Source organism: Calonectris borealis, chromosome 25 (assembly GCF_964195595.1).
Source record: "Calonectris borealis chromosome 25, bCalBor7.hap1.2, whole genome shotgun sequence".
In the NCBI taxonomy this organism is placed as follows: domain Eukaryota; kingdom Metazoa; phylum Chordata; class Aves; order Procellariiformes; family Procellariidae; genus Calonectris; species Calonectris borealis.
The window spans coordinates 698,042-722,186 of NC_134336.1; the positions used below are offsets into that span (position 1 = coordinate 698,042).

Sequence of the window (24,145 nt, forward strand, 5' to 3'; positions counted from 1 at the left end):
AAACCCAGATCCTAAATGTAGCTCCAATATAGCAGAGCAAGAGAGAGCGAAACACCCTCCACTTTGAGCAATCAAGGAAAAGGAACATTTCCTCCATTCCCACTTACCCGAACACCCATGGAGGCGACAGCGGCTGCCGCCAGTGGGGAGGCTCTGACCAGGTCTTCTGCCCGCACCCGGCCGGAGCATCGTCCCCCGCCAGGGCGGGCGCCCCGGCTGCACGACGGGGACCAGCAGCGTGGCTGCACGCCCCCGCAGCAAGTGGTGCAGGAGCTGGGGAGGCACCGGGTGCCCTGCAGCCGGAGAGTGCCCGGGAGCGGGCAGGGAGCAGGCAGGGAGCCCGACGGCGGGATTAGGAGGTGGCAGCAGATGGCCCTTCCCATCCCCGCTCCTGCAGGGACCCAGCCCGGCCCGGGGAGCCGGAGGTGCCTGTTGGCGGCAGCACCCAAGGACCAGCCCTGGGAGCCAGCCCTCCCCCAAAACTGGGCTGGGGTCTGTGCAGGTGGAGGGGTGCAGGAGGGGCGGCCCTGCCTGCTCACGGGCAGCCCCGGGCTGCGGGGAGGGGGCCCTGCTGCCAGCAACCCGCCCGTGGGCAGGGTCTGCAGCTCACCTGGGTGAATTGAAACGGGGTTTTTTATTTTGTAAAAGTAGTGTGTTGGTCTAGAGCTTTGAATTATTCAGCTGTTTATACTGGTCACTGCAATGGGAAGATGCATTTCCCCTGATTACAGCCCTCATTTACACAGCCTTGATTGTGGATAAGTGCAGAGAGGCTCGGCGACGCGCTGCTGTTCCTGGACGGCTCTCCATGGAAAAACTAGCGGGCAGGCGAGGGAATGGGCCTGACACCCGCCGCTCGTGCAGGGAAGAGCGTACCCTGATGTAGGGCTGCAGTAGCTCTGTGCTGCCTTTTAAACCAGCATCAAGAAATACAAAAATATAGCAGGATGTATGGGCTCAGATGAAAATTTTGTCAGACTTCCCATGTCAGCGAGGAGATGGGAATAAAAGGAAATCTGTCAGAGAGAGTCTGAGAACCTAAAATACAAGACACAGCAAGGAGCCATGGTTACTGATGATGAAATGTCTGAAATTTGGCTCCTATGCGTCAATGTCTAACTGCACTGAAAGATTCTGTGTGTTCCTCTGATTTAGTCTTTAAGGAAGAAAAGAGCTGACTAAAATTCAGCAGCCTGAGGTATTTTAAGTAGTTATTTAGAGGCAAAAACTTACAAAATTCTGCAAGGAGAGATGGGGTCCTGTCTTGTCAACAGACTGCGAGAAAGATTTCAGTCTCCCAGCCTTGGGAAGGGCGTTTGTCTGGGAAAAGCCCTACCTGTTGGCGACGCTGATTAGCGCAGTCACTAATCCCAGCAGCTCCCTCGTTCGTACATGCAGCCCTGTGATCACCGGGGAATGACGAGGCGGTGACACTCTCTTGGGCTGTTCGGCTGCAAAGACAAAACTCTTGCCGTGACCGCGGCGCTGCGCAGGCAGGCGTACCATGGGCAACCGCCCGTGGGTAAGAGCTTGCACCAGCTCGTGGCCACCCAGCCCAGCTTTAATTTGCCAGTGGGACCCACCGAGCCTGTTGGAGCAGCTGAGCCTCCAGCCAGCCCCCAGCCCCCTGACCCACCTGTGCCCCTCTGCCGAAGCCAGCAGACCTCGAGCAAAGCTGCTCCCGTGTTGGCAGCCCCCGAGCGTGCAGCGGGCTGGGTGCCCCGGGCGGGTCCGGGCGCCTTGTCCCCCCCGCGCTCTGCCAAGGGCCAGGGTCCGGGCGCAGCGCATGCACAGCAAACGGATCTTCTAATGGAACGTTTCAGGCGGGAAGAGAGGGCAGAGCAGGTGACCGGCAGAACCGGGATGGCACGGGCAGCCCTGCCCGCAGCCTGCCTGTCCTTGCAGCGGCCCTCGCCCCTGCCCTCGCCCAGAGCCGCTGTCCTGCCGGGAGCCCGACCTGTCCCAGACCTGTCCCAGACCTGTCCCAGCCTCCGCCGGGACGTGATGAAACGCAGGTGAGAAAGGGGCGAGGTGGCAGCTGCCGAGGGCTGGGGGGGGAGCGGCGGTGGCTTGGACTCCATTATTGATTTGAGGAATGTTTCAAACAGATCATTTATTTTCATTAGACTTCTGCCGACGTCTTCATATCAGTGTCCCCTACGTAGGTCGACATCTGTCCTCAGGAATGCTTTAATTGCATTTTCTTCGCTTTACGCAGCTCTTAGCTAATGCATTTTGGCTTCATTAGATTAGACACCTATTGTCCTGAGGATGTTGTCATGTTTTCAAATGGCTTCAATCAGCACCTCCCAGGCACCGGCTATTTCGGGAGATAATAAAACCGAAACCTCATTCAGGCTGGGTGAGTAATGGAGGTGCATTTCCCACCCCCATCCAGCCTGGCTTTAAATTTGACTCGCTGACATCCCCTTGGATGCTGGCAGAACACAATTAAGCCTCTTGTCTTGCAGGCATTGTCCGCGTGGTTACACACTGCTCGGGAGGAAGAGCTCTGCCATAGGAACTGGGTTTCTAATGATCTTGTCATCGTGAACAGCACAGAGAGATTAAATGAAAGACTGAGGGAACCGTCAAGATCAAAACTCACATTTCCAGATGTCCGGAGCACAGCAGGCAGCAGGCTCGCGACGCTCCGTCTCCTTGGACCCAACCTGGCACAGCAGCTCGGGGTACGTGTACATGTGCACATGCCCTCTTAATGAAAGAGAATAAAAACTGGCATGACAGAACCAGAGCCCACCCATTACCAGCAGCGCTGGGCATTTCTTTCCTTGGCAGCTCCAGGCAAAGGCCGTTCTTAGACCTTGTTCTGCAGAAGCTCTTTCCCATCAGGGGAGCTCCGGGATGCCTTTATCAGTGCTTACAGCAGCTCGTGTCCCCACTGCACAGCTGCAAATGTCACAGACTCAGGAAATGAACCGAGGCAGGAAGGGACCGGCCGGACCCCGGGCTGGGGGCAGAGACGGCGGGGACAGCAGAAGTGCCGTGCTCCGCTCCCCCGGCGAGGGCTGACGGGGACGGTCCCTGCGCTGCGGGAAGGGCCCAGCACACAGGTCCCCAGCACACAGGTCCGCAGACAAGGGCTCGCCTTCCCCGGCTGCTCTCCTCCGGCAGAAGGATTGCCTCAGCCTTGTCTTCTTATCACGAGCTACCACAATATCTGCATCTATCCTTTTCACCCCACAGGCGGTATTTTGACTTCTGGAATTCATCTTACCTACCAAGGGCCTCTAAATATATCCCAGACAATTTCCTCTCCTCATTTTTAATAATCTCTTTTAGCCTTAAATTAGTTTTTGAAAATATGTATTGGGATGATAGGCTTTTTATCACAGCTGATAGACAATATTCATCACACCTGTGTCCTAATCCTCACAACAGACGCACATTCATTACAGTAGCCCTGCATCAATTTTAACAGCACTTAATTCATTACAACGCCATTACTGCCTGTGCATGCTCCCCACAACAACTTTACTGTCGATTTGTCACCCAGGTGCCCGCGGGTGCTGCGGACGGCTCTGGTCCCCACCCCACGTAGCCGCGGTCGCTCCTCGAGCCATGGAACAGGATGGAACAGCCCCGCTCAGAGCGCGGCGGGTGGAGGATGCCGCCCTGTGCCCCGCAGACGAGCAGGGCTCGCTCCGGAGACATCGAGGACGTGACAGGGGAAGAGCAGTAGTGAGAAAGCCCTTTTCCTGCCCAGGATCCCTTTCTCCGCTCGCTGGGCTGCGAGCGCGGGGGGTGGCTGCAGCCCCTGTGGGCACAGCGAGGCCGAGGCGATGCGCTGGGGCTGTACAGGCGCGTCCCGTCCCTGAGCCCTGGTGAGGCCGAACGGAGCGATGGAGACAGCCCCGTGCAGGAGACCCAGGTGCCTCTCTGTGCCCTCAGCTCGGCCAGGGACCCCAGGTCCCAGGGGGGGAGAATCTGCTGCAGAGCCTGTTGCAGCAGCGGCTGCTCTAGAACAACTACTCCAGCAAACCCCAGTTTTGCAAGAAACCTCTCTGTAAGCAGAGGGCTCAACATCAGGGCAGATGAGGAGCCATGATGCCCGCTTTGGGCCAGAGCCGAGAGCAAGAAGAGGAAGCGACATGATCTGGAGGCTGGTGACGAAGAGGAAAATCACCGAAGCCTGAGAAACTCAGCAAGTTGCATTACAATGAGTCTTGCAGAGATGGTGAAGCTGCAACATCTGTCGTGTCCCAGGAGCGCGGAGTTGTCTACTCGGCAAAAAATAAATCTCATCGGGCTAGCTGTGCGAGACCAAGGACACGGCGACACGGCGCCCCGTGTCAGCTCGTCTCATTCTGCGCTATGCCCCTGCCATTAGCCAGAGCGTAGAAGAGCAAGCGCAGGATTTACACTCCTCAGCCCACGTGCCAGGAGGTTTATGGCACTGTAAAATGGCTGGGCTCTGAACAAACACAGCTGAGCAATTCTGCATGGCCCTGTGGTTTCCAAAGCTGCTTTACGATTCCCCTTTAACGTGACTGATTCCCTTTGACTGCACTGGCTGATTAAAAGTATCCCTGGGATGGTGACAGTTCCTTCTTGCTTGGGGCACAGCGGTGCCGGGGCTCCCACCCGGAGCAGGGGAGGTGGGACAAGGAGCAGGGTCCCCCACGCTCCCCCTTTTCACTGTGGGCAGCCGGACTGGGAGCGCTCTCCTCCTGCCAGTCTCGCAGGCAGGAATTAGCCCAGAATTGATTAGACCCACTCCGCCAGGAAAGGAAATACCCTGCAACACTGCTGATACTGCACATGTGGCCAGAAAAGCGCTGCCTTCGAATACTGGCAGAGAAAGATTCATCAGTAATCTTTGGAGCCAAAACGCAATTATGACTATAGCAAATAATTTCAGCCTCCGAACAGGACGAGCATATTGTCTGCGCAGGGAGATCTTGGGAAGCAGGAAAAGCGACACGGTGGTTCTATATTTAAAACAGTATTTCTACTTCTAACCAAAAGCAAATTGTTGTTTTTTAGGACAGTAATAGAGAAAAAGAAGAGAAATGGTCTGACTGCAGCGTCAAGGTTTAGCCAGAAAAAGGGGTGAGAAGGTAATGCCAAGTCATTAGCAGATTTAGTTAGAGAAAAGCTTAGCAGAGACCTTCCTTGCAGCTTGCAAGTCCCTGCCTGGACCAATTAGTTAATGAGTCCTCAGCCCATCCTGGCCAGGCCCTGCCTGTACGCTGCCCCTGGGCTGCCCGCGCCTGCCCGCACACCCACCACCGCTGGGGCAGGTTTGTCTGGAGGAAAGCTCAGCGAGAGAAGCCCAGTGCAGCTGCCGCGGGCAGGATTCGGCCCGAGGGGCCACGGGCTCTGCCCTTCCACACCGGCACCAGACCGGGGGAGCGCATCCCCCGGCTGCGGGATGCATTTTTGGGAGTGCTGGGTCCCACCGGTGCCGCTCTCGCCTGGCAGCGCCGGCACAGCCGCAGCCCCTGCCCTGGCACGTCCCCTCCGCAGCAGGCAGACGCGCTCCGGAGCGCCCGTGCCGGCGGAGGCTTCGGGCTCCGCACAGAGCACCCGTCCCACAGCCCAACCCCTTCCTCCTCGCGGAGTGGGGGCTGCCCTTGGCAGGGTCACTCGCAGTCAGCGCAGGCAGCGGGGCAGAAGCAGCCGTCTCCAGCAGAAACATTAACAGCAGCTCCCTTAGGACGGGAAGTGTCTGGGGTGTTTCGACACAATTAATTGGCAGGGGGTGTCTGCAGAGACGCTCTGCTCGGCGTGCGAGGGACCACCGTGAGCACCCAGCCTCTGAAAACACTTGTGCTGTGCTGCCTCCGCGCTCCTGCCCGCGCTGCCTGCTGCTGCCCGCGCTGCCTGCTGCTGCCCGCGCTGCCTGCTGCTGCCCGCGGCCGGGGCTCGCCGGCAGCAGGCAGTGCCCTTCCCGGGGCTCCAGCTCTCTGCACGGAGAAACTTCCTACAGCAAACCTTAGATAAGGCAGGGAGTGTTGCGGGGAACAGATGGCAAGTGCCAGATGGATAAGGTGTCTGAGGAGGGAGATGATATTATGTGGCGTGAGCCATAGGCTCCAACGATCCCACTCCAAACAATCGGCAATTAACTTAGGCTATTAGCATCAAACTTTGTCTCCAAAGTTTCCTCCCTCCTCCCTTTGCCATTGGGCCTCCTCATTTCTAGGTGAGCTGGATATTTGATGAGAAAATGAGCCCGTAATTCATTCGCAGCAAGATGCCCGATTCCTCAAACAAGCAAAAAACCACCAGAGGGGTTATTTGCCAGAAATAATGGGATTACTGTCGGTCGGCACTGTCCCAAAGGGAAAGGGAAATTGGTTCTCTCTTGCAAGTGCTTTTATTTATAGTGAGCAGGTGGAGCCTTGTCGCCGTTTCATCTTGTGCTGGCACAGGCTTGGGACGCGTCCTTCCAGGGGACACCCGCAGGCAGCACCCTGCAGAGGTGAGCTGGTGCCTCCTCAGCGCAGAGCGGTGGCAGCGGCCCCTTCCCTGCCGCGGGCTGGGACCCCCCGGCTCACCCCTGCCCTGCAGCATCTTTCCTTGGTGCTCAGAGGGAGCATCTCCAGCCGCGCATCTCCTCCCGCCACCTCCCTCGTGGCCACCGCTCTTAAATCCACCTGCACCGGGGTGCTGCCGGGTCCTCCGCCAGGCTGGCATTTCGGTGCGCAATGGGGGTTACCCCGATGCCAGAGGGGTCCCCGACAGCCCGCGGCCGTGCATGCCCAACACGGGGCTCAGGCATCCACTAACGGGGCCCTTGCGCGGGAACCTTTTGGGTGCTTATGTCTGAACTAGATGGGCATTCACATATGAAGTATTTGGGCACCCATGCTTAAATTAATCTGATGCTCATGCGTGAGCACTGCAGACCCTGTAGTTTATGCTCAGCACCGCCCGACCTCCCCGTTGTCTGCACTGCCTTAGAGGACTGAGCCGTGCCGGCCCCAGAGGGGACGTGCTTCCATCATCCTGGAGGTTTATGTTCTCTCAAGGCTCTGCTGCGATGTAACGCACAGAAAGGCCTTGCTGCTGCCCTGGTCCCTCAGGATGCCTCCGATGTCCAGCAGCTCCAACGCAGGCTCTGAGCAGCTCTGCTCCCTGCATGCCTGCACGGTGCTCTCACCACTACAAGGGTGACTTCGCTCTGCACCGTTTGCTGTAAAGCGCAAAGCTGTTGCTTTTCCGATCTCTGCCCCTTTCTGTCTGGCGGGACAACAGCATCTCTTTTTTTATCTGCAAGAGCTGCTTGGAGCTGGCAGGACTTGGAGCTGGCAGCTCTTGGCAAGTGGTTTCCTCGTCCGGCAGGTTCCTATGGAGCTGCGTCTCCCATCATCTTTGTGTGCAATAATTGAACAGCAGAAAGAGAAAGCAGGAGCATTTGTGAGTGTGCATGAGCCGAGAGCTCAGCCCTGCCCTGGCCAAGCTTCCCTCCTGGGCTGCATGCTCCAGACAGAAGCATTTTCAATTGCTTTCCATCTGGCATTGATTACTGTCCAATTTCTTGTACCTTCATTTGCAGTCAGCAGAGGCAGGCTGACTGACATTGAGGGAGAATGACTCCTCAGATCCCATCAATCAAGTGTCATCAGGATCCAGCTTCCCAGGCTCCCGGGCCACAAGGTCACCCTTGGTGGGAAATCAGCTTTCCACCTGAAGCAGAGCCCTCCTCGTGCCCCTGTCCCACCGCACCCCTGGCTCTGCCGCACAGCGGGCAGGGAGGGAGACAGATCTGCAAGCTGCCATTACTCACTGCCCCGCTCCATCCTGCCTCTGGACTCTCGGGTAGACCATTTCGGGGATAAGTGGAAAGAAAACTCACACCTATTTTTTCAGGAAACACATTGGAACATCCAACAGTGCCAGATGCAGAGCTTCCCCCCAGGGCACCGCGTTCGGGTCCCCACTCCTCACAGGTGCATCAGCTGGTGGGGGGCACCTCTCCCTGTGGGGCCAGGTCCCCTCCCCGGCGGTGCCAGGCAGGCACAACGTCCCCGATGTCCCCCTGCATGGGGCAGGGTGCCCCTCAGGCTCAGTGAAAGCCATCAGCAAGGCAGGGGGGTGCGCAGTGAGCGCCCGAGGGGCGATGCTGGCCTGGCAGCGAGCGGGGAGCGTGAGCCTTTCCCTCGGGCTCCTGGTGCTCGGCCATTCGGCAGCAGCTTTTCCTTAGGGAAAGCCACAAGTGGTTAAGGAAGGGGCTGCTCTGCTCGGCGGCTCTGCGCTGACTCAGCCTCTCAGCAGAGGGCTTTCCACCGCTGCAGCTGAACGGGGAGAACAGCCAGAGCTGCAGCCCGCCGCAAGGTATGAACTCAGCCCATCGCTTGTTTAGCTGGGATTTAAAGTCTGACTGTTCCCTGCTGAATTGCTGCTCGTGGGGGGTACCCCGAGCTCCCACACCTCCTGGGCAGCGAGGACCCAAACCCCTGGTGCTGGAAGCAGGAGCTCGGGGTCTGTCCAGCTCCAGCTGCTGAGCTTTGCTTGCCACCCTCTGCCAGGAAAAACCACCTTTCCCGATTACAGCCCTTCCTGCAAACCAGCGAGTGTCTGCTCAGAGCCCCGGCACCTGGGAAACATGAACCCAGCTGGTGATCTGGATCTGGCCTTTGCTGTTTGTGTGGATGAGCCAAAGCCACCCGACAGTGGGGAGAGGCACAAACAGGGTGGCCCAAGCCAGCTCTTCCCTCCTCGTTTGCACACTCGGGACAGCTGAACTGAGCAAGAACTAACCTGTGCCGCAGCAACGGAAAGAAATCCACTTACTGCTCACAGAAGGTATCATTCGCAGATGCTCATCACACCAAATTACTCTGCAATTATTGTTCTTCATGAAGGTGAACGGAGGCCCTTTGCAGAAAGGAAGGCGTGGAAAGATAAGAGCGCAGCAGCCATGTTTCCTAAAAGGAAACCCAAGAAACAATCTCCCAAGTTGAATTTAATTGCCATAACGTGCAAATGCACAGAGCCCTCCGGAGGGCGGGTGGACAGGCTCTGCTGTCACCACTCGCTGGGAGCCAGCCCAGACCTGGGGACCAGCCCTGGCTAAGCACCGTGTGAGCTGGGTGTCGGGGTGAGGGCTGGCCCGGGCGACAGCAGGACGGCGGGTGCGAGAGGTTCAGGGCTCCGGTGATGTGAGCAGGGACAAGCAAAAGGACAGACACCCAGCGTGTGCTGCCTGCCCACCCGCAGGACCCGCCGAGCCGGCAGCAGGTCTCTGCCCTGTCTGCTCCGCAACGCACTCCTGCCTTTCGCCCTTCCACCAGCAACTGCCTGCCTGTCCTCCCCCCCGACGAGCAGTGCTTAGTGATGGGCTGGCTCTTCTTAAACCCAGCGACTCTCCCCGCTGATGAGGCCCTCCCAGGAGCTCCCTGCCCTGCCTGTCTCAGCCCAAGAGCCGCACTGCCAGATGCTGCCTGTAATCTGCAAGGCTGGCTGGGAGAGGCTGCAATTAGTGCTCAACCTCCCAATGCTATTTTTATGAGTGATGCAGGACAAAGATAAATTGTCTTTTTCCACTGGCTTTGTGCTTTCACACTAAGGATCGACAGTCACCTCCCCCACCCCCATCCCCTCGATTCAGGGGCTGCAGCCGGGTCCCGGCACCGCTCGGGGCTCCTGAGCTCACGCCCAGGGAGGGGGTTGCAACAGCAGCCGAGATCTTATTAACATTCCCAGTTACTACATCACAGCAAATGAATTAATTTCAAATTGTGTATGAAACATGTTGGCTTCCCTGCTCAGTGTAGCCCTGAACTGTGCAAAATCAGCAGGGTTTGTACTTTATGAGGAAGATTGACCCATAACTAGTAAATATTGATTTTTCCCTTGAAAACTGCTCTCAGCCAGTTGCTGCAGGGCTGCACGACACCAGCAGAACAGAAGACGACAGACACCGTTAGAGCATCGGATTGCAAGAGCATATTTTCTCTTCATGAAAATAATCGTGGCTGCAGTTCAAGGCGCTCTCTCGGGGAGCACTTCGGCAGCGACAGCTCCTGCTCCGGAGGTGCTGGGAGCAGAGCCTGCATGCTTTCATGCCTTAAACACCTCGCACCCTCCTGTTTCCCCGAGTACCCTCTTCCACGCAGGTGCATGAGTGTAACCGCACCTGTAGTGACTCGGTGAGCACGCTGGGGCCGCGTCCCTCGCTAGGACCCCCGGGCAGGAGCAGCCCGAGCCCAACGGCATCCTCCCGTGGGAGCGGGTGTCAGGCACAGGGCAGAGGGAATCGCTCCCTTCCCTTCACCCTCTCCCGTGGTGATTTCTGGCTCCAGAGGGGCCTTTGCCAGTTCCTTGGGAGGCAGAGGCAGCATCCGCTCCCCACGGGCAGGGCCTGGCGCTGGGGTGAGGGGCTGTGCTGGTGGGATGGGCGCTGCCCTGGCCACGCTCCTCAGCTGAGGGGCAGCAACCGAGTTTGAGGACATGACTTCCCTGTTAACTGTCTCACCCTTATTAAGGGAAATTAGATAATTACATTGTAGCAAGCAAGAAATCTTTTCCTGGAGAGACAGGGAGGGTGCCTGGGATTTTGGTCTGTGTGTGCGATGTTAAAATTAGCGATTCTGCCTAATCCCATTTTTCAGTGTAATAATGCTTCTGGGTGAGAGGAGTGTCAAGCTCTGTGGCTTATGGGCACTAATTTTCTGAGATAAATAGAGAATTTCGAGCTAGGGGATGAAATTGCTCTGAAGTCCGCACCCTGTAAGCTCTGTTTCCCACTGTTGTATTTTAAGAGGACATTTATGCTCTCCCCAGCTCCACTGTGACAGCCAAGCAGTGGCACCCTGCAATTCCACAACGAGCTCCAGCCACATCAGTTTTCATATCATCTTGCTGTAAATGAGATTCACTGGACAATATGGATCTGATTTGCAGCACAGCTGTGAAAGAAATCCTGCCTTTAAGCTACCATCTATGAATAAATTGGATATACTTATTTTGGTCTCCCAGCAGGCTCAAACTTTCAGTTGTGAGGCTGTGAAAGCCAAGACCCAGCCTGCCTCGTGGGCACCTCTCATGGAAGGAAACATTTGATGTACACCTCAGGAAAGGGCTCACAAGGGTGGCCCTTACTGGAGGGCACTCGGCACACCCGGCTTTCTCACCCTGCAGGGACGGCAGCCGAAGGGGAGCTGGACTCACAGTTCCCCTTCCAGAGGACTAGACTGTTTGGGCAATCAGCCTCCCTCTCTCTCCTCGGAGGCGTCAGACCCTCAGATCAGGAAGCGAAGGCTGGCGCTGCCGCAGGGAGGGCAAAACCCTCCTCGTTTTGCCAGTCGGCTGCTGGCAGGACCCGGAGGGATGAGCTGTGACCAAACACCATCCTCCTTAGAGCTGTGCTCGCAGCCAGGCAGGAGTAACAGCGGTGGACCAGAGGACAGCAGGAACCGCACACAGGACAATCCCTTCCCCTAAGGACCTCAGCACACGGCAGCGCTTCCTTCCAGCTTCCCAGGAACTCATCTGTATCTTCAACAAATTTCCTACCCAGAGGCTAAGCTACAGTCCCTCTGGCTCCTTATACAACTCCCCCAAGACTGAATCTTGCCAACCAATGTACCCCTCCCTGCTAAGCCATCAGGTACTTGCCAAGAGACCGCCCGTCCCATCTCTGAGCATACATGCTCGTGGGAAGGCAAGGAGGCACTGCAGCAAGGCTCTTCTCCCACCGCACACCTCCAGGATTCACCCGGAGTCCTGCAGCACAATCAATTAGAGGAATACGAGCTGCAGCTCAACCCACGGCAAACAACAGTGTTTGATTAGTTTCCTGGAATCCCCGTCACACACAGCGACACGCGATACGGGATCAGCTGAAAGGCTGTAAGGTCCCACAGGGAACATCGCGTTACAGCAGACGGTGATGGGCAGAGCCCGGCTGTCCAAAGCAGCGCGGACATTGTTAAACACCGCACAGCATGGCTTCCCTGCGGCGAGACGCCAGCATGGAAAACCCACCACCACTCACATCTTCTAATTAATACATTTTACCTAATTGAGTGCCCAACTGTTAAATGATGTCTGTCAGGTTAATGAAATGTTAAATCCTTCTCAGTTAGCAAAAAAACAACCAAACAAAAAACCACCCACCAAAACAGCCCCAAAGAAAGGAGGAAAAAAAAAAACAAAGTTGAAGAAGTTAAGCAGCGTTGGCAGGCTGTGCCCCCAGCTGATGAAGGGTAATTCAAGCCTTCTAACTCTGCTCCCGGAGCATCCATTCCATCAGCAATCACAGAGGGAGAGGTTTGATGAGCCACGGGAGGCAGACGCAGAGCTGAATCCCTGTGCTCACCTCTGCTCCATCCGTTACTTCTCATTCCACGGATGGACTCACCGTTCTTCAGCGTGGAGACCACATACCTGTCTGCGATGGGAGTCCGACTCTGTGCCAAGGAACGCCACCGGCTGGGCGTCCTCATCGCTGTGTTGCAATCTGCCAACAGCCATCAGCATCGCTGACTGTGGCTCCAAACAGTGCATTCCCCTTCAGCAGAAGCGGGGTGAAGAGCAAGGTGAGGAACCAGCTGGCCACATCTTGCGATTTGTGGACCAGGCAGGAACGCAGCTGGCAGCAGACCTGGGATCCATGGACTCGCCTCCCTGATGGAGATTATCTTTTTGCCTCATTAAAAACTGCACGTTGCTTAGCTGTGAACTGCTGGAAGAAAGATTCAAGTTAGAGCAGAGCCAGTGTAGTGTCCCAGCTGCAATCAGGTGGCATGGAAACACACGCTGGGATGGGAGTGGAGAGAGCACCCGTCCCCACCAAGAAAGGCCACCGACAGCTGAGCCCTTATTGAAGGGAATGGTATCATGAATCACAGACTTGACACTTGAACTTCTCACTGGTCCCCAGACAACCCTCTCCGATTCACTGAGATGGGGAACTCATATTGAAAAGTCAGCTTGTGCACACTCTGACTAGGACAATTTGTCCCACTGGTTAAGCAAGTAATGTCTTTTTTGAAAATACCTTTTTCTCGTTATTTCCCTGACCCCTGAGACTTACCTGTGTTTTCAAAATGACTCTCAAATTCCACAAATGGATGAATTTTTGGTGTGCAGAATATCTTTACTGCTAGCTGCAGACACTGCAGTTGAACATAAAATTTGGAGATGCAACCTGTTCAACTAAACTCACCAAACTGGCAGGGGTTTCCAGATATGCATTTCACCTTTGAATCTGCAGTTCTCCCAATCACTTATTTAGGGAAGAGAAATGACTTACGAACTCCTCTTTCAGTGATGCTAAGGAATATTTCCCCTTCTTATGCCTTCAGCTGTCCCAGGAAACATGGATTTCTGGTGGAATTATACAGGAGAGCTGAAGGAGTTGCATGTGCTGTCCTGCACCTTCAAATCAAAAACTCCTGCATGAAAAAATTGCCTAGAGACAGCTCTAATTTGTTCTAAACTATCATCCCTTCTATCAGCAAGCAGGGAATCGTTATCTATTTATTTCTTACAATGTCACCGAATCAGTGACCACCTGCAAGGTGTCCGTGATGATAAACGCTTGCTTTGTATACGGAGCTATTTCTGACAATGCTTGATAGTGCACATCTATCAAATTGCCTGGAAGAGCCACCTATTAGGATCATTATCTAACACAGTCCCTTTGTGGGAGTTCAATGTCAGCACATCCTGGTGAAGGTACCTCACTGGGTACCTATTCTGCTCACTATTTCTCTCGATTAATAGTTTCCCACTTCCATTATGAATTTGGGCTGAACTTCGGAGTTCTCACACCCAGAGCAAAGCTGTAGCACAAGCACTGAGACTCCCGAGCATCCTCCCAGCACACAGCGTACTGCTGCACCCGCTTGGTGCGAGCGGGAACTCCTGCCTGGAGGGTTGGCCGGCTGAGCTCTGCGCCAGCCAGCGGGGGGAAGGCAGGAATGCTTTTTTCCCTGCAAGACTGTAGTTATCCAGCACTATAAAAGTCCTGGTGAAACACAGACACGCCCTGCTACTTGCTTGCTCCCTGCTGGGTCTGTGCTGCTGAAAGTACCACCAGCTCTCCTTCTGCAGCTTGCTCTGTCCCAAGGGAAACTTATTTTGAAAGAGCTCTGGTTCAGATTAGCAGTTTTGACCTTAAAAAGTCAGTGCTCAGCAATCTTTTAGCTAACCATGGCCATTACTCCTCAAACCATCCTTCCTACAAGAAAGCCACAGCTCTCAGCCCTGAGCAGTATTCATCATGACTGAAATTACAGCCAGGAAAACCACTTTTTCTCGTGGAATCAGCTGCAAAACATGGGGGCCTTAATCCCTTCTCCAGAGCCTCACCTATTAACGCAAAACACAGGCCCTTGGAGGTCACGTAGTTCAGTTCTTGGGAAGAACATATGCAAAACCGATATTCTGAGAAGGCACCTCGATGTCCTTCCCCTCAAGACTGGCTCTGTTCAGAGGACAGTCTCTGAAGCCATGCCCGCTGCGTCTCAGACCTAGCAGCAGCTCAGATGGCACAAGCTAATGTCAGTCTCTTTCTGTAGGCTGAACTGCTCCGGTCAGTGATGGATGCAGCCTCTTCCAACCTGACAGAATAGTTATTTTTCTGTGTTGCTTTTTATTTCCCATCACTCCATTTAAAGAGCAGTTCAGACTACAGCCAGGCTAGCATACAAATAATATACGAACAAAACTTCCCCCAAATCCGCAAAAACGTCAGCCAGTTTCCCTGTGTTGCCCCAGTAATCCTTGAACTGAATAGAAGAGGAAGGTTCTAGCTTTGTTAAACAAAATGCAACTGCCATGTAATGTGCAAAAGGGCCAGAAGCGACGCCGACAATTTACATGAGCAATAAAACTACAGAAAAATGTACTGCTTACCCAGGGTGTAGGCAGCATGCAAAATGGATTTAGGTGATGAATCTGTTTCACTATTAGCTGCCAGATAGCTTTAATTCATGTCAGATACAATTAAGTCACTCTGACAATTGGAAAAGGAAGCTTGAATATTAACAGCTTTGGTGGTTGCACTGCGCTGGGAATGCCGTGCTTCAGCAGCACCACCTCTGCAAAGAGGGAGCCTTGAGCTATGCCGCCTCCACACCCTACAGAGCAAATTCAGCCACAGACAACCCAAACAGGTACAAACTGAAATGCAGTCATAACCCCCGCCAAGCTCTACAGATTCTGCTCTTCCAACCTTCCAGGTGCTAAACATTATTTTGCAAGCATTTTTTTGCTATAGGCATAATAATGCGTTAACCCCAATAATAGCACAAATACGGCCTTTCATCCTCCAGAAGAATCAGGAATGTATAGCACATAAATCTAGAGTTAGAAACAGAAGTATGACTCTGCTGCTGGAGAGCTGGGTAGGCAGGCTTGCAGGGACACAAGGCTTTCACGTCTGCACTGGAAGTCTGCAGAAGCAGTCAAGTCATATCTGCACCTCCTTACCACTCAAGACTCATTAATCTAGAAGAATAGTACTACTGTCTAGTACTAGCCAAAACATTAACTCCTGGATTAACTAACTAACAATACCGTACCTCAGCATTAAACAGACCGAAATGGCTGATAGTGTAACAAGCATGTCAACGCAGGGCCTTAAAGATTGTACCTAGAGATTTTAAAAGCAGACAGTATTAACAGAAGAATTCTCTAGGCTAGCTAAGCATTTTAGTTTTTTTTTTTTCCTGGTAAAGACATGTTTAAAGTAGAATCTAGACTTACACATCTGTATCCAAGTAAATGTGTAACAGTTTTATTTACAGCTTAATTGTTTTTTTTAATTAATGTTAACGGAACTCATCAATGACAGCAAGGCAAGTGTACTTGTAGCTTAGTAGTTTACAATATTGCCACCTGCAGTTAGGACTTAGAAGCTACCAAAACCTCTTAAATAGTGATTTCCAGATACATGGTATATACTTGAGGTTTGCATTACAGTGACATGCTTGCTTTTTAAAGGAAATTCATGTATGAATGCTGTTCTACAAACTTTCTCCCATACTACAGGCTGCATCAAAGATTTACACCAAAGCATAAGTTACCTCTGATAGCATCTTCTCCCAGTCTTCCTTCTTAATCATGCTGTAGGCTTGGCTTTGGCCAAAAGCAGAACTTTTCCAAACCTAGAAAAATTCCCAAAGCCTCAACATCCTTGTGTATAGCCCCTTCAAAGAGGCTTAAATCAAGGACAAAATGGTATCTTTGGAAAGGACAGCGTGCCAGCTAACAAACAAACAGGCTTATTTTTAGAAAAAAACATCTTAGACAAGTTAGAGAAGCAAAGTTCTTTACTCTGAATGCTCTCTTAACATGCCAATTAAAATGTTCTCATGTTAGCTTCCCTGCTGAAAGAGAGGAAGGATTATCAGGTTGTCTCTTGCAGATGCCATTTTACATATTTGACTTTGTATGATCCATACAGAATAATGCTTCAGGAATCGAAGCTAACCACACTTTTAAGGGATTCCATATCTTAGTTCAACAGACAAGAGAAGTGTCCTCTCCCATCCTATACCAGCTACAAAGATTCACAATAAAAATGAAACCCTGGCTTTTGAGTGAGAGGAGTCTTTTACATTTTAAGACTTTATGCCATCTTCCCACAGAGAGCTAGTGCTTCATAGAGAGCTCTGCTTTTCCAAGCTTTGAAAAATAAGACAGTGGTTGTAGGAAAGCAAATACAAGACTTCTTCGCTGCTTCATTGTGCAGGGAAGTGTTAAGCCAGATGAGTACTCCTGCTTATATTTTAAAATATAAATACCTTAACCCTTTCCCAAGAGGCTACATTTAAAGTTGAATTTTCCTGAATTTGAAGTGGAGCAAGATTTCTCTGTATTTTCTATAAGCAATGGGGAAAAAAAAAACATTAATGACTGAGGAAGTTATTTTGTTCTGTTCAAACAGCATTTATTGGATATGGCTCTTTGTCAAAGAAATGCACTGAATCAACTCAATTTAAATGAGAAGAAAGGGCAAAACAATGTTTTGACTAGTCCAAGCTTTCTTCTTCCCTGTCTATACTCAGTTCCAGGAGTACTGCTTCTCCTAAAGATTTTGAAGGGGGTATAGGAAAAGCAAAGTTCTCTCACGTTAGAGATACTCCAGAAGCTCTAAGGTTACTTTCAGTAATCTAGTTAAGCAGCGGTCTAGCTGATTCTGTTAAGTTCAACTACCTGTGATCTTTCATTTCTTTAAAAACAATAAAATGCATAAGTTCACTATAAAAACCTCAAAGCCAGTTACAAATACAAAAGCTGCTATAAGAACAAAAGGATTGCTATTCATGGCAGCATCATGAACTACAAGAAGCTTTCCATTTAGTCCCAGGCACCAGTAACTTGCCTTTAGGTATCTCAGGTACTATACTGAGATAGTCATCACCTTTTAAGCACATTTGCAGAGAAAGGACATGCCTGGAAGGAAGTGCAACAAGTCTGATCTGCTGCTTTCTTTGCCCAGACAGATATGAACTCCAGTCACTTGTGTCCACTGTTTACATCTTCTGCAAGCTACCAGAATAGCCTTTCTACCCAGCTTGCTAGTCTGCAAGCCCAAGATAACTGTATCTTGGTCTCAACCTTAAAGGAAAGAGGAAATAAAGTATTTTTTTTCCTGAATAAAAAAAATGCAATCTATTCTAATCCCATTACATATTATAGGTAGAAAAATTAGTTCTTAACTTCCATTCTGTAGATTAATGGAAGGAAGACACAAATTAGAACAAGAACTAAAGGTAGCAGTCCTAAATGTAACATTCTGTATTTACAGAGGGATGTCAACATTCATTGAGTTTCATCTGTTGGTTTTTGCACCACTGCAAGCTTGTGCGAGACGAACCTAGAAAGAAAAAGAAATTAATCAGTACTCTAAGAGACACTTTTACATCCCACAACCACTTACAACTTCTGCCTGAAGCAGAAGACACTTCCAGTTTTCAGTTTTTCAAAACATTGAAATAATTCTTTTTCAAGAAGTGCATGGAGTGCATGGTTTATCCACACAGTTTCTATTAAGCTAGATGTGATGTAAAGCTACTCCCCCTCCTTCCCTTCTCAGTTCATGCTTCTTCTTGACCAGTCATAAGCCAAAATACGAGACAAGGACAGGGGAAATAAGGAGTTTCTATTACAGCTCAACAGTCCAGTGACTAATGACAGAGTGACAACTCTGCCTTACAGTTTCAGGTCATGGGTGACAAAAATACATAGACTTACTGATAGCTTCTTCATAATTCCTTGGGCCTCCGGATTCAGATGAAGAAGATTTTTCTTGGTCAAATCACTTGCTGTTAAACGAATGCTCTGTGAAAAAAACCCAAATCTTAGGTTTTCTGCTTGGTCAGCTGTAGTAACCAGAAGCAGCCAAAAAAAAAAAAAAAAAAAAAAAGTAAATAAAATCCAAGCATCCTAGGAGACCACATACAGGCAGAGAACTACATTCAGCTCAACCAGAAGCTCATCTCATACCTTCCTTGCAGTGCACTAATACATTACTGCCAGCAGAAATTACTTTAAATGTTACTTAAATGCACAGCAAAACACCATTCTACATTCTGCTTTGACCAGCTTGAACAGCTCCCACTTTTGATTAAAAAAATCTTTCAAGGTTCTTTTTAAGCTAGATCAATCCCTTGATAAACTGCAGTGGCATAACTGAAGAGACAAGAGTGGATGATGTGAAACTGGTAAGGCCCCCAAGAAGTTACAAGTTATCCCTTCAGCGTAGATTTTACAGATTAAAGTTTCTGATTTACCTCCCCTCCTCCAACAGGGACTGTAATGAAGATATCGTTGCTGTCAGCAAGGGGGCTGCCATTGGCAGAGATGGTATAAACACGTTCATTTACTGCGGGCGTGCGCAAACCCGGTGTCTTGAAAATTCTGAAACAAAAAGTTATAGGTAAGTAATTTCACTGCAATTGCTCAAAGCACTTTGACTAGAAGTCTTTCACTTCAGGTTCAAAGAGCCACTAAGGACTATGTTGCAATTAGATGACAGATACGTACATAAACCAAATAGCAAGACACTCCCCTATACAAGAGATTAACAGAGAAATTTAACAGAATACAAACCTGGAATCAAATTTGGGTGTGACCATAGAGGTACCTCCCCGAGCACAGACATCAACAATTCTACCAGTAGCTGGAGTGATATAGTTGCTTTTGCTTGATCTGTTAAAGGGAAATAAATAAACATCTGCTCATAAGAATGCTTTTAACAAACGTACAAGCACTGTCTTATCAAAGACTTGAATGAGGTTATCACTACAGAAAACCAGAGGCTCTTATTACTCAGAAGTAAACCCCAAAGCTAGGGATAGCTGGTCATCACAGGAGAGGAAGTTGCCCATCTTTCATTCACTGTCAGATCACTGATTTTTTCCTATAGCATGGCACAACTACCTCAACCAGCCTACTAAACCATATTCCATTCCATTTAAGAGTTATATTAGCACTACACACTTATTCTCCATTTCTGAAATCCGGTGAAAAAGATATCCCCTATTACCTTTTACTCATGCGCTTCACTCTTGCTGAAGGAGCTCTCCTGCTCCTGGACACTGGCGCTTTTTTAGTGGATGCCTTCACCTGAAACACACATTACTCACCAAATCAGTTACTTCACTCTTCTGTGACAGTTGAGTCCACAATGAACAAATGCTTCCATACAAAATGTTTGGCTCAACAGGCTCCTTTTTATGGCACAAGAGTCCAGAAACAAACACTATACAAGCTTACGTGAGACCTTCTCCTATCACTAGACGTTTCAGGAAGTGATACCTGTTTTGAAGTGCCCCTCAAAGTATCCTGGACAGCTAGCTACATTATCATAGGTATCATCTCAGTAAGTAGTTTATATCTTGGGAATAAAGTCATCACAAAGAATAGCTATTTACCTTTCCAGTTCTTGGATTAACGTTTTCAGCTTCTAGCTCTGGAAGACATTGGCTATCATGTTTCGCTTTCTTTGCTAGAGGAAGCAAAGGAAGCTCTGCTTCTTCTTCAATAGCTTCAATATTCTGTTTAGATTTTTCCACTAGAAAGAGAAAGTGTTATCTAAGTTGAAAATAAATAATAACTTCACATTATTAGTTAGCAGCAGAGGTAAATAGTAAACAACCACAAGCATTTTTGGCAACAATTCGCTTCTGAAATCCAAATTCCAGTGTAATCCAAGTGATTGACAGAGCACTATTTTGAATTATTTTGAGTGTTTTAATAAAACTGAGTAGAGCTACTGCAGGTAGTAGGGATAAAAGTAGGATTATTTGCCTGTCTTTAAATATATTGAGGGATGTAAGTAAGAACTGAATTATTATTCACAGTACATAAACCATGACATGCTTTCATCTCACTGAACTCATCGTAATGCTTAAAACAAACTGACCTTTCTTGATGATTTTTAAAGGAGTCTGGATAACTTCTGCTGTTAACTTGTTTATTTCTGTTATTTCCAAGTCTGCCTAAAATTAAAAACAGTCACGACACCATTAGGTTTATCAGTAGGATATAGTTCTGAGACACCCAAGTTGTAGAGCAAATCCCTAATTATTTTATAGCAAGAATACCTCCATGTTTTCTGTTGTGCTCAAACTGGGACCTTTCATGTTATTCTGGAGGTGACAACAACATGTGAGGTCTGCATGCCATTCAGGACTAACATGCCTTATTTGGCAGCTGCAAGTATGCTTCCCCTACAACCTGCTGCTCAACCAATTTGGAAATGCTTTAATTTACTGAAAAGTGCGTGTGCTCTCAGGGATCTGGGAGTGAAATCAAGCAGGTAAGGAAAGACCAACAAGGAGCAGTATGAGCACGCAAATCCTATATTGGATACAACAGGCATCTCTCACTGTTAAGTCTTAAAGCAGTATTTGTGAAAGTATTTATGTAACCTCCACTAGTGCAACGCTCCTACAGACTGAAGAAACCCTTCACTTCCTAGAGGTACGCAGTGCCATCAGGAAAGTTCAATACCTACCGTTACTGCCTCTTCCAACACCTTTTTGCTTCCTCCTTTAGCTAAAAAGAAAATATTTTTCAAAAATCAATGCATATCTAAGACGGCCTATACAGTGTACATAGACGTACTTTAATACGTCACCACTAGGGTGCAGAAAACCAGCACAAACCAGTTTTCTTGGCCACGAGCGAGCAGCCATAGACAAAGAGAGCCGTGCTTCCCAACAGCCCGTGGGCCGCCGGCCTGGGGGACCCAGACAGGGCAGATTCCGTCTGCTCCTTTGTTAGCAGCGGCTTTTATTACCTAAGGGAAAGCGTGCCCCCGCCAGCCCCGCACCGGTCCGGTCCCGTACCGAGGTAGTCGAGCCAGTTCATCTCGCGCAGCGCCAGCGGCAGCCGCAGGATCTCGATGTTGTACAGGTTCTCCGCCTCCTTGACGAGGCGCTGCCCGTTCGTCCGCAGCTGCTCGACCCGGCTCCTCACTGCGGGGACGCACACGGCTCAGCCACGGCTCCGGGCCCGAGCCTGCTCCCCGCCGCCCGCCCGCCCCCGCCGGCCGCGGCCTACCCTCGCGGTCGAAGTCCTTCAGGAAGGCCGCCAGCTTCCTGCCGCGCGCGCTCGCGCCAGCCTTCTTTCGCGCGGGAGCCATGGCGGCGGCGCCGGGGGTTGGTGATCGGGACCGGCAGTGGTGCCCGTACCGGAGGTCGGTGCTGGGGACCAGTGATCGGGAATGGGGCCGTGAGCGCCGCCGCCCGCCGCGCGTTCAAACCCAACGGCCGTCGCCGACCGGCCAATAAGGGCTCGGCGCGGCGCGATGACGCAGGAGGAGGGGCAGCGCTTCCGGGTCGGCGGACCGCCATGGCGGCGGCAGCGGTGGCGGCGGCGCTGCGGCAGTGGGCGGCGGCGGCGGCGCGGCAGGACGCGGCCTGGCGGGCGGCGCTGGCCGCCTGGGCGCCGTTGCTGGGCTCGCTGGCCGGGCTGGCGGCGCAGATGCGGGCGGCGCGGCGGCTGGCCTGGGGCGGCTCGCCGCTGGGCGCCTTCGGCGACCTGCGGGCGCGGCTGTGGCGGAAGCAGCGCGGCGCGGCTGAGGCGCTGCTGGAGCAGCTCGGAAGCCGGCGGTGAGGCGGCGGCGGGGCCGGGCCGGGCGGGGGGCGCGGGGCCACAGCTGAGTGCCCCCGCTTTGCTGTGCAGGGCGGAGCTGCGGGCCGTGCGGGACGCCGTGGCGGCCGGCGTGGCCGGCGTGCTGCGGCTGTACGAGGAGCGGGCGGTGGAGCTGGGCCTGGCGGCGGCCCTGCGGCGCGGGCCGCGCTGCCCCTCGCTGGCAGACGCGCTGGAGGGGCTGCAGGACGTGGAGCGCTACTACCGGCACCTGTATCCTTCTGTGGGGGGGCTCTCCGGGCAGCGCTGGCGGGTGCCTTTTTGTCTTTGTCGTCCTTACCGGGCACGAAGGTATCTGGAGAGCAAGCTTCTCCTGCTCCGCGTCAGCTGTGACAGCCTGGCAGACATGGAAGCCCTGCCCCAGTCTTGGGAGAGGATTTTGGAGCGCTACAAGAAAGATGTTGTTCAAGGTGGTTCCACACACAGCAGACCCAAAGGGTCTTTCCTTGAGCTCCATGCTGATGTCTCAGCCCTGGAGCCAGCACGTGGGCCCGGTGTTGCTTGCTGTGTTGGTCTCAGTAGCAGTGGGTGACCTTGCTCAGTTTGCACTTGTTCTTTGCGGCCTGCTCTGAGATCTCATGAACGACTTCAGTCGTAAATACTCACCATCATGCCCTGGGCACAGCTGGAAGCGACATCCTTCTCGCGGTGTAACAAGTGATCCTTTTCACTTGGTCTGCTAAGTTAGCTTTACTTATGTTTTTCTTTATTGCCTTTAGAAACAAGTTAAATTTTTGTGGGAACAGAATACAGATAAAATGCATTAAGCTAATGGGGTTGTTTTTTCCTTCCAACTCAGATACGCTTCTTAAGATCTCTCTGTTTGTGGACAACCAGTGAGAGCTCCTGACAGAACAGGAGGGACTGATGTTGACCAGCCTCTACGAGAGTCTGGTGTGTTCTGAGATGACCACAGAGAGGATGATGAATTGAGGAAGCTTTACTGGTGCTTTTTGGAAGCTGAATGAGTTGGGTACTTGGCCTCAGCAGGAAATGCTTGGACTGTTTCATTTTCAAGTGGAAAAGGATTTGGTGTCTGAAGAAGAGGCTGAGCTGAACAAGGCATGAAGATAGAAGAGAGTCATCTCCAGCTACGGAAGTCATCCTTTCTTTTGCCTGCCACGAATATTTTGTATACTGAAAAAAATGTTGAGACTTACTAGCTTGCAAAGAAATGGTGAGGTGTGCCGCACATAAGTGAGCGTAACATAAGGTCCAGCAGGCTGATACCATGTAAGAAAGATGTTTAGGTACTGTCCTTACAAATAAATAAAAATGTGAATCAGGGCTTAAAAACAGCTTGCACCTCATGCCTCTGAGCAGTGTGTTTGCTTTCATGCCACCTGTACATTGAAGAGGAAGGAGTGAATTTGGCTTGAAAATGTAATTGTGGAGGTGCACAGAAACCCGAGATCTGATACAGGTGGTTTTCAAGTGTGTTAGGGTATGCTGCTCTGATATCTCTGCTAGGGGGTGTTTAAATCACAGTCTTAAAACTTGATGCTCTGTGGCAGCAGTAGCTGCTGACAGTTCTAGGGACATCTTTTGTTGGCCATGACACCGAACCTCTAAGGTTCCCTGAAGGTGGTGGGATGCCTGTCTCTAAATAACATGTTTGGTAAGAACTGTAGCTTCCTGGAGAAGGCCAAATAAAGACTTGTACGTGGACAGATTGTAGATGTGTTTGTGCTCCCTGTTTTTGTGGCAAAGCAGGTCTCTAGCCCGGGGAGTCCATTTGACCACCTGAGGGCACTGCTCGACCTGCGGAGAGCGGCGTTCGGGGGGCCCCTGGGGACCGCTGGCTGTGCAGGGCCGCGGCTGCCAGTGCTCCCCGTCAGCTGGCAGGTCTTCGTGGGATGGTGCTTTATATGCAGTTTTAATTGCAAAGAAAAATAACGTCACCCTCTTGGCATTGGTATGGCTTCCTGGCGTCATGGCTGATGAAATCAGCATTTGCCAAGGGAAGGGCAAAATTTGCCCGGGGAAGTGAGGCGGGTTCTGCTCCCAGCACGTATGGGCAGAGGGGCTGGGGGCGGCTCGGGGGTCCTGGCGGTACTCC

At 51.5% G+C, this 24,145-nt stretch overlaps 2 protein-coding genes across 4 annotated transcripts; one reads left to right on the top strand and one right to left on the bottom strand.

The window, feature by feature from the left end:
* Positions 1-15,707: 15,707 nt before the first annotated feature.
* Positions 15,708-21,716, bottom strand: CDCA8 (cell division cycle associated 8). The gene is made up of 10 exons (XM_075173883.1): positions 21,496-21,716; positions 21,282-21,410; positions 20,948-20,988; positions 20,354-20,429; positions 19,863-20,002; positions 19,475-19,554; positions 19,039-19,137; positions 18,720-18,846; positions 18,181-18,267; positions 15,708-17,803 (listed from the first exon to the last, which is right to left on the bottom strand). Exons 1-10 carry the CDS (start codon positions 21,575-21,577, stop codon positions 17,759-17,761), a joined length of 906 nt encoding a protein of 301 aa, XP_075029984.1. The 5' UTR covers positions 21,578-21,716; the 3' UTR covers positions 15,708-17,758.
* Positions 21,717-21,759: 43 nt separating this feature from the next.
* AIRIM (AFG2 interacting ribosome maturation factor) lies at positions 21,760-23,763 on the top strand. 3 transcript variants are annotated; one of them, XM_075173887.1, is made up of 4 exons: positions 21,760-22,046; positions 22,120-22,299; positions 22,378-22,496; positions 22,886-23,763. In XM_075173887.1, exons 1-4 carry the CDS (start codon positions 21,787-21,789, stop codon positions 22,924-22,926), a joined length of 600 nt encoding a protein of 199 aa, XP_075029988.1. In that variant the 5' UTR covers positions 21,760-21,786; the 3' UTR covers positions 22,927-23,763. The 3 variants fall into 3 exon arrangements, with proteins under 3 accessions (XP_075029988.1, XP_075029987.1, XP_075029986.1); XM_075173886.1 differs by having other exon boundaries at positions 22,120-22,496; XM_075173885.1 differs by lacking the exon at positions 22,886-23,763 and having other exon boundaries at positions 22,378-22,841.
* Positions 23,764-24,145: the final 382 nt, after the last annotated feature.

Bases quoted from the DNA above. Each gene is read 5' to 3' on its own strand.
- CDCA8 (XM_075173883.1), bottom strand. From the start codon at position 21,577: ATGGCTCCCGCGCGAAAGAAGGCTGGCGCGAGCGCGCGCGGCAGGAAG. The intron at 19,138-19,474 runs GTAATAGGGGAT...TCCCTTTAACAG, and splicing joins GTGAAGCGCATGAGTAAAAG to ATCAAGCAAAAGCAACTATA. The intron at 17,804-18,180 runs GTAAGTCTATGT...TTTTCTTTCTAG, and splicing joins GAATTATGAAGAAGCTATCA to GTTCGTCTCGCACAAGCTTG.
- AIRIM (XM_075173885.1), top strand. From the start codon at position 21,787: ATGGCGGCGGCAGCGGTGGCGGCGGCGCTGCGGCAGTGGGCGGCGGCG. The intron at 22,047-22,119 runs GTGAGGCGGCGG...TTTGCTGTGCAG, and splicing joins GAGCAGCTCGGAAGCCGGCG to GGCGGAGCTGCGGGCCGTGC. The intron at 22,300-22,377 runs GTATCCTTCTGT...CCGGGCACGAAG, and splicing joins GAGCGCTACTACCGGCACCT to GTATCTGGAGAGCAAGCTTC.